Source organism: Etheostoma cragini, chromosome 14 (genome assembly GCF_013103735.1).
Source record: "Etheostoma cragini isolate CJK2018 chromosome 14, CSU_Ecrag_1.0, whole genome shotgun sequence".
NCBI classification, from domain to species: Eukaryota; Metazoa; Chordata; class Actinopteri; order Perciformes; family Percidae; genus Etheostoma; species Etheostoma cragini.
The window spans coordinates 22,793,831-22,803,344 of NC_048420.1; the positions used below are offsets into that span (position 1 = coordinate 22,793,831).

At 39.2% G+C, this 9,514-nt stretch overlaps 1 protein-coding gene across 7 annotated transcripts in view; it reads right to left on the reverse strand.

Annotated features, from left to right (window-relative positions):
* Positions 1-9,514, reverse strand: part of LOC117956433 — a 47,305-nt gene that overhangs the window by 19,798 nt on the left and 17,993 nt on the right. For 5 of the 7 annotated variants that reach the window (XM_034891498.1, XM_034891500.1, XM_034891496.1 and 2 more), the window contains exon 2: positions 3,357-3,394. In XM_034891498.1, the coding sequence (XP_034747389.1) occupies positions 3,357-3,394 (38 nt within the window). The remainder of the gene's footprint in view (positions 1-3,356; positions 3,395-9,514) is intronic. The other 2 variants (XM_034891499.1, XM_034891497.1) reach the window with 1 other exon arrangement.

Below are 9,514 nucleotides of genomic sequence, written 5' to 3' on the forward strand. Positions count from 1 at the left end.
CTGTGTTCTTCATCCTTTTAGTCAGACTTGTGTGAATCTGGAAGGCTTATATCCTCAGAGGAGATCTGATAGGGGCACTCAGTATTGATCTGACTTTTAGTGGAACCACAAACAGGCTGGTGTTTCAGCTAATGGGCCTTCCACTGAGCCTAATGCTGCAGGGAGGTTTCCTCGCTTAGGTTGACATTGTTTATCGTGCAAATGTGAGTCCAGCATGATGAGCTCATACCTTTGATGCCTGCGTTCCTGTAGTTTGTGCTTTTAAGGGTGTTTACCTGTTGAGTGTAGGGTTTGGTATCATTAAAGGAGTATTCCAGTTGATTCCAACACGTAGCTTTGTAAATGTGGAGGTCTGTCGGTAGAGTGAAGAAATCAACCGGTGCTGCCTACACCGTTTTATCCTCCTGTTAGGGTCAGCACCCAACAGGCTTAAACAGGGCAAGTTTTAAATGTGTTTTTAGCCTCTGAATAGATTCGGAATGTATTACAAGTGTTTACCCATGTGCAGTGATTCCTTCTGAGGGAACACATTGAATCTGAATGCTGTAGATGTGACAGAAATGCATGAAAGTTGTGCTAATTCAGCTCTGTTTAGTTCCTGTGTTGATAGTAAAAGCAGTGCTTCGGGACCATCTACAAACTATAACACAGAAAAGAAATACAAACATATTTTCAAAAATAAGCTCATGCCTTTTCTTTTTTCTAAAGTAAGTGCTGTAGTACAACTAGCAGGAGACCAATTATAATTGATGTAAGTTTGAAGACACTTCCTTATTTAATCATTAAATTGATAGCCTACATATATTTTTGTTTCATCTCTTTTCTGTGTTGTAGTTTGTAGACGGTCCCTAAGCTCTCTAACTGCCGTCTCAACACAGGGACTAAACAGAGCTGAATTAACACAACTTTTCACGCATTTCTTTCACAGTCAGTTTTCACTGTGTTCCCTCGGAAGGAATAAGGATTGGATTGCCATGAAATTCATTACAGACATTCATGGTCCCCAGAGGATGCATCCTACTGACTTCAATGTTGCTGACTTTCTCTCATGATGTTTACAAGTTTGGGTTTTTAGAAGTCTTGCACCCAGATCTCCACAGCACTGTGTTGGCTCTGGATGATGGTCTGTCTTTTCTGGCTATTTTGTGATTCGGGGGGGGAACCCACACACACACACACACACACACACACACACACACACACACACACACACACACAAACACAACTGGTCCTGGGCGACGCTAATTCCCGGTTGCAGTGACGGTGCCCTTGCTAATAGATAGCAGAAGAGGAGGTTATATCAAGGTTAGAGCCCGACCGATACATCAAAATCCTTTATTTGTCATTATAAATGAAATTAAATATATTTAAAACGGACTTTCCACCATGTTATGAGCGTTGGCGTTGTATATTTTGTCCACCAGAGGACGCTCTACAACGTCCCTGTTGGCAACACTGAAGTTTGTATTTTTACACATTTTATTTATCAGAAATATCAGAAATTTATCTTTAAAATATTTTGATGTTCCTCTGTTCTGTTGTGACAATACAATAAATTATTATCATATTATTTTAGTGAGAAGTCACAACTATTTTTGTAACATGTTTCTGGATTGTTAAAAAAAATATATATAAATCGGCATATCAGAGTTTTAAATCGTCCTTCATATCTTCCTAGTCCCCTGTTTCTGAGTCTGAATTGTCTCCCTGAGCTCCTGTGTTTTACTTTTTAAATCCCTCTCCACCTGCTAGCCTCCGTCTCTGCAGATCTGAATTACACAGAAGAGTCATGTTTGTGGAAGAAAACAACTCGAGGGCTGCCATGGGATCAGTGCTCAACAGGAGCAACACTTAATCAAAAATGAATCTGCTACTGATGCCATGGCCATTAAGTGTCAACACTGAGCTTAAAATATGTGCAATATTTTAAAGAAATCCCTTCTAATGTGTTTATTCTCGCTAGGCAGGGGACATGGAAAGAGCTGCAAGTTATTGACATCTTGCTCTTTCACTTGTAAGCTACAGCTAGCTGTAATGTTAATAAATAGATATTAAAAATATGTATACAGACAGAAAAACTGCTGGTGTATGTCAGCCTTTCAACCCTTGTATAGGAGGAAAACACTAAACACACTAAAGAAAAGAAAGCAGCAACCAATGGTGGAAAAACAATAAGATTGATGTCTGTGTTTTTGTATTTCTCTCTCTCTCTCTCTCTCTCCCCAGGGTCTACAGCTGAGAAGTGATATATGGCTCAGTAATATTCGGAGCCCCGGGGAGAGCGGCTCTGTGGCCTTGGTAAGAAACTATCAACACACACACACACACACACACACACACACACACACACCCCTTCACAGCCAGAGTGCAGACATGCAGGAGTATACATAGGTTTGAGTAAAATAAGCTTCCGAAGGTTGATATGTCTGCATTTCTTTCATTTTCTCGCCAGATTAATATTCTTCTTGGTTCAAAATCTCTGAAAAAAGCAGTTTATAGATAAAGTGTAGTCATAAATTAATAAGACAGTGACATTTGTTGTGTCTTCTCTGTACAGGAGCACATTGAATTTAACATAAAACAAAGAGGGTGAAGTGCTGACTTTCATCTTTAAGTTGATGGTATTCACATTTACGTCAGGTAACAGTGAAGGAACTGTTGCCCTTTTTAGCCCCAACTCTCCAGGGCCAAAAGTAATTACACACCCTTCCATGCACCATCTATACCTGGTCATCGTTCCTTAGCCTTTCCCTGCTCTCATTGGGTGAGACACAGGCTACACCCTGGACAGCTATGACAGGGCTGACACAGGCAGACACACAACTATTAACACCTCGGCTAATTTAGAGTCCCTAATTCTTTTCAAACCCAGGACCTGCCAGCTATGAGACAGGAGAGCTAAGATATAGACATAATTGTCATTGTTGGACAAATTTAAGATCCAATTTGTCTTCATTCAGTATATACGTACGTAGTATATACGCAGACACACGGGCCTTCACAAATACTGTCTGAAAAAATACACTCTCCACACATGAATTGTTGATCCCTTTTCAATGTTTAGATCTGGGCGTCCTTTCTTTTGGGCCAAGGCCTGGTCGTCTCACAGCAGGAAGCACTTCTGGGTGAGTAACAACGCTTCTTTTTTTTCCACCTCTAAAGGATTTGAGGAGACAAGAAATGACAATCTCGCACACTGCCATTTCTGTCTGGTGACTGGACAGATGTAAGAGGAGAGCTGAGGACACCGGCAGTGGTGTCTTTGGTATTCTGTCACAGTGGCTTTCTGCAAAATGAGAAAATAGATCGCAGGAACGATGGAGGCATTAAAAATACAAAAGATAATAGCATTTTACCTGATCTCCATCTTTCTGTACCGGCACCGCATCCACTGCTGGAGAGACAGAGAGAGAGTGAGCGAGAGAGAAAGAAAGAAAGAGAGAGAGAGAGAGAAAACAGAGAGGTGAATTAAAGATAATGTCATTATTACAGGTGCTTAAGTAGCTACAGGTTTCAGACCATGGCAGGAAACACAGATTCAAGAAGACACAAAATATAAGTCCAGAATGCACAATTGCTTTGTCTCAACCATCCATGATAGGAGAGGGCGAGCGAGGGAAGGAGAAACGGGAAGAGAAATGAACGAGGGACACTGACAGAGCGAGGGAGGAGGAGATAACAGTATGTCAAACTGATGCAGCCTCCAACACGCTTGCTGAGGGGAAAAAGACAACGCTGTCCACTATGTCTCTGTCACACACTCTCGGACACAAACACAGCGTGCTAAAATTAGATTCATTATCCACGCCAGGCTTTGGCACACACAGGGCACAACCAGTGCAAGTCATGAAGGCCGGAGATGATTCCAAAATATTTGAGGGTGATTAAAAGGGTAAGTCACTCTGTTAGTCATTATCCTGTCATAATAGAGAGTAAAGTACTATTATTATTACTATTATTATATAGTAAACTATTTTAATAATGTAGTGTTAAAAAAAGAAAACGGGCCGTCGACCAGCCAGAACCTGAGGATTTTATGACTGAGTTAAGCTCTCCTTATTTTACATGTTGACTGTGAGTCTGACGTTTGAAGTAAATGAGGTTATTCAGTGCAGCCTGTGAAAGCACATGTAATTATAATAATAATAAAACTTTATTTGTATAGCACCTTTACAATTAGTCTAGAAAAGTGCTTTGACAGTAGGATCAAAAGCACATACGCATAATAATACACATAAACATAGGTACATGTAAATGTAATCGTGAACATAGACGACGCCGTGACGTGTAGTTACAGTTTATGAGAGGTGCATGTCAGGCTGCAGCGTAGGGTCCGGCGTAGTGTCGGTATCTCCACGTACCTACGTATGTAGCCACGCCGTTGATTTAACACAGAAGCATAAGTAGTCGAGTCAAGCCGAGGTGTTCACCTCTGGTTTTGAGCATTGTCTTTAGAACAGTCCGAAGGCGCTAAGGCTGCGAGCTTTCTGTGATGTGGTGATTAGCATTAGTGTATCCAGTGTTTCCTTTAGGATTTTTTTAGCAGTGGCGGCAGGTCTGTCCAAACAGCAGCAACAATACTATTTCTCATCCTATTTTATAGTACAACTGGTATTCCTAACAAATTGGGCCTAGGCCTAATACCATAACATGGTGCAAATGTACTTAATGTATACCTAGTCCTATGTCAGGGGTCATGAGGGCCAGAGTACAACCAGCATGATCATCAAGAATGAAGACGTCAATATAAGCACGGCGTCATTCACACGTCATTTTGGCCAATTTTGACACCCCTAATAATTAGGAATTAGGAATTTCTTCACACTTGAATTACTAAATAGTTCTTTGAAATTGCTTCATTAATTCTCTTTACAACAAATGCTACAGTTATTGTAGCAGTAGGAACTGAAGGATCACGTTGTTGGCTGTCTTTTAATGCAGAGGTACAATTACTTCAAATCAATACTATTAAGTTATTATAGTAATGTCCCTTTGTCCTTGTCCCTCGGGTCCCTCGTTCTCATAGAGTTTTGATGCTACATTGGATGCTGTTTCTCTCTTCCTGGTTTATTTTTTGCTGGCCAGCGTTGGCTGCTGGTGCACACACGCTGGTGTGTAATGCAATGCAAAGTAAAGAGTCAGTGTTGTCAAAGACAAAAGTAAATGGGTCGCCGGAGTTTAATACAGTTTCAGTTTGATTTCAGACTAAGATAAGTAGAAATTTGTTGTGTTTTAGCACAACTTTGCATTATCTTTGACATCCTTTACATGTATTTCATGGGATAACAGATAGAAGTCGGACAGAGAGAGAAAGACAGAAGTTTTGTCCCTGAAACTGGCCAGGCCACGTACTTTTAAGTGTGCATTTCTCACAATGTCACAATGACTGGCTCTTTTATTAGAGATGGTGTAGACAGATGGATCATTCTACTCAGTCTGGAGAAAAATGACCCCAGGATTAAAGTGGTGTGTGTTAGCGGTGGAGAGATAACGAATTCGACGTCAATGGTGGCTCAGACACTAAAGCGGTTTGGATTTTGAGTCTAAGGTCAATGGTTGGATTCTCAAACTAAGAAGGTAAAGTTGGATAGGAAGTGAAGTAGCAGCAACCAAAAATCAAGAGGTTGGAAAATTAAAGAATGAGTATGTTTATTTCTAGGTTTATCCACCTTTCCTGTTTCTGTTTGTACACGTAAGCATCAAACCCAGATGAGTCCTTATCATTGGTTTGGTAAACATGAATATGTGAGCTGGGGAATTAACAAAAATCAGGAATACTTTAGTTTATGATGACATAAGCTTGTACTGGAATTCAGTCGCACAAAGAGTAGTAAAAGTCAGAAAACTAATTGTATGACTAATGATATACAGTAAAGGAAAAGAAATGAAGTTATTGCTTGACTTACCCTAAAAACTTTGCTCTAAATAAATGTAAAACGCCTAAGTTAATTTATTTAATATTGTCTTAATATTGTGTATTTCTGGTTTAATTGCATTAACTTTGACTTTCTGTATTTTGGATTCTTCTGCCTGGGTTTGAGCCTCGTATTGGTAGTTATAGTCATCAGCATTTAGCATTCAAAGTGGAAGTCTAATGACTAAGTCTAATGTTGTGTGTAGAAAAGATTGTTTGAGCATTGTTAGTCATGCTTATGTTCCATTGCTGGCAGAATACAGGGTTAAACTACCATAAATACACAAAAATGGGTTCATTCTCAACAGTTTTTGATCATTAAGACTGGGGCTGCACGATAAGAGGAACATTTCTAATTGAGATTAATTTGACTGATGTTGCGATTGCAAAATGACTCACAACATTGGAGGAAATTATAATTGTTGTGTCATTATTCTCATTTTCACTGGAAAATATTGAAATTAAAATAAATATAGTGGGATTTTTGCGAGGCTTTGTACCAAACTAAGATTGTTTCTTTAGTCTGTAGGGTACGATTTGTAGGCCGAGATGTGTCTGCAGCACCACAGTGCTTAATTCAGAGTGGTTTAACACATTGCCTTTAACAAATACTGCGCCCCCCTACGATTTGCATACTGCGATTTCAATAACATCGCGATTAATTAATTGTGCAGCTCTAATTAAGACATTCCAGAGGTGACAGACTTATTTAGATGACCGAGCCAGTAAAGGCAGCAGACACTAATCAGAAACTTTGAGAAGTTTAATCAGAGATATACAGTATGAAGAACTCTTGTGTCCCTCTCTGTCTGCTGAGCTGTTCTTGTTGCTCCTGGTATGATTCATAAGCTTTGGGAGGGTTTTCCTCCGCTGTGGTTCACCTGGTCGTCCTGCGGGCCCTGAAGGTTATAAAAGCTCGCCCATTAGCTCATTTTCTGTCTCGCTTCCAGCTGGCATCCGCTCTGTATGCTTTCCCGTTTTGACTTGGCAGCATTCAACACCGTACATAGCGTCTGTTTTTTTGGATGAATGGGTGTGTTGTTTAGTTAACAAAATGTCCACATCTTCAAATTACTTGGTTGGAATGACCACTATCAATATATAATGCCACAAAACAGAAAAAAAACAGCAAATGCTCACATGTGAGAATCTCGAACCAGATCATCTTTGGCATATTTTCTCAATTAACGATTTAAAAAAAATGATAGATTGTCATTATTCATTTTTAATTAATGTCAGCCCTACATGCACTGCTCTCACTGCCTATTTAGCTCATTCTTACACTTAGTTATTTACTTTTGTTTAGTTGTTCCTCCTTTGTGTTAACGTCTCTCAACCAGTTTGTGACATTGTGTTCCATGTGATGATCCTATCCCAAATATCAACAAAAACAGGATATGACGCAAAACCAGGGCAGCAGCGTGCATGTACACGTCCTCCGTCTTCTCACGTTTTTTGGAATCACCATCTTTTATCACATCATTAGAGAATCTCTGTCAGGTATAACACTGCCTGCCTAAAATTAGATTAACTATCCAAACTTGGATCCAGACCTGTATGAGTCAGCAAGGCCTGGGATGTTAAAGAATATTAGATTTAAGTGGCGATGGCAGGAGAGGCCTCCCCGTTATTAACACAAATTATAACCTACAGTACATCTCTAACATCTCGTAGTAAGAACTGAGATAAAATGCTGCTTTCATTCCTCACAGTCCTTTTGGATCAAAAACCGTGCAGGAGCCTCTAAAATACTTAAAGTCAAGTGTTTTTGAAATGAGTCCAACTTCAGCTACAAATTACACAAGTCGTGTGATGGTGCTTATGTGGAAAATTGCTTAAGTTGTTGAATATCACTTCAAGATTGTTTCAAGAGGGAATAATGTTGATGCATGGGAATGAAAGACAATTGAAATATATTTGAATATATTTATAAGTCGCTAAAAGAGTCAGAAAAGTCACCTAATCTAGTGAGATAAAGTCGCCAAATTGGCAATACTGTCCACAATGTTACTGGTGCATTTAATTTTGACAGCCCTTCAAATAATAATAATAATAATAATAATAAAACACTTTATTTGTATGTATGTATTATATATATATATATATATATATATATATATATATATATATATATGTGTGTGTGTGTGTGTGTGTGTGTGTGTGTTTTTGAAATAAGTCCCACTTCTACTAGATATTAGCAAAGTCAATATGAGGGTGCTCATGTCGACAATTTGCCTAAATTGTTGAATATCACTTTCACAAAAGTCTTGATGTTTCTACACTTTCATCATTGTTCAAAGCTTAAAAATCCTCTTTTAGCCCACTACCTTCTTTCATGTCCCTTTTGATGAAAGGCTGAGTGAAGTGGATTAAGCTGCTGAAATCAATAGCCTGGACTCACTTATCAGTCTTCTTTGCACTAAGAGCCGATATTTCTTACGTGTTGTATTCTCAACATATAGGCTCGACATCCTCATCGATGCTGTCTGCATCGATCCGGTTCTCTCTGCCAGGTCCCTGCCCCGCTCGTCAGCGCCTAAAAATACCTCCGCCTTCATACTCCCTTCAATGGAGACCGAAGCCTTCCATCCACATCAATATCAATAAACCCGTCTAGGCAACGGGTGTGGGTGTGGGTGTGGGTGGAGGTGGAGGTGGAGGGGGAGTCATCACTCTTCAGTGGGAGAAGATACAGTTGGGAGATGTTGTACTTTATCTCAAGGTACTAGAAATGACAGCTCTGTACCCAAAGTCGATCCAAGCAATCGATTTTTTAGTTTTTTTTAGTGAAAGAACCGAATGTTGAGCTGAAAGGCTTGATTCCAAAATGCTTTGTGTCCATTTGGAAAGAAAAAATACTTATAATATATCTCTAAAATGTCTAAATTGGTCAAAACTGAAAAACATATACACTAAATGCTGTGTAAAAACAATTAATGAACATCAAAGTTGACATATCTGGCCATCGTGACACATAGTGGAAGGGATGTACTGCTTTTTGCTGTGTTTGTACTATGTCCGAACCAGCAGCTATCGGGTCGCCGGGGAAAGGCTTCCTATAGTGTATATGTAGTGTATATGTAGTGTATATGTAGTGTATATCGGAATTTCTGGGTTTTCAGTCGTAAAATATATAAACCTGTGGCACAGACTGTATAAAACAGGTCTATGGTCGGAAATGTCTACTCTGAAAGATATAACGTTATTTGCTCTGTGAAAGACATTGACAAAGAGGAAAACTAAGGACAAATGTGGACATTTTGATAACTGAACAACACACCCATTCATCCAAAAAAACAGACGCTATGTTAGGTGTTGAATGCTGCCAGGACAATAATTTTATTTTAGTTAGTTTTGCACACAGAAATTACAGTTTCAGTTAGTTATCATTTTTTTTGTAAAGCCTCGTTTTTATTATTATATCCCTTTACGAAAATATTTTTTTTACACCTAGTTTATGTTATTCCGTTCATTTTCGTTAACGATTATAACCTTGGTAAAGGACAACATTCATGTGAGTGAGTGATTCAACTTAATAGACATACTCACGCTCTCTCTCTCTCTCTCTCTCTCTCGCTCTCTTTCTCTCTCTCTCTCTCT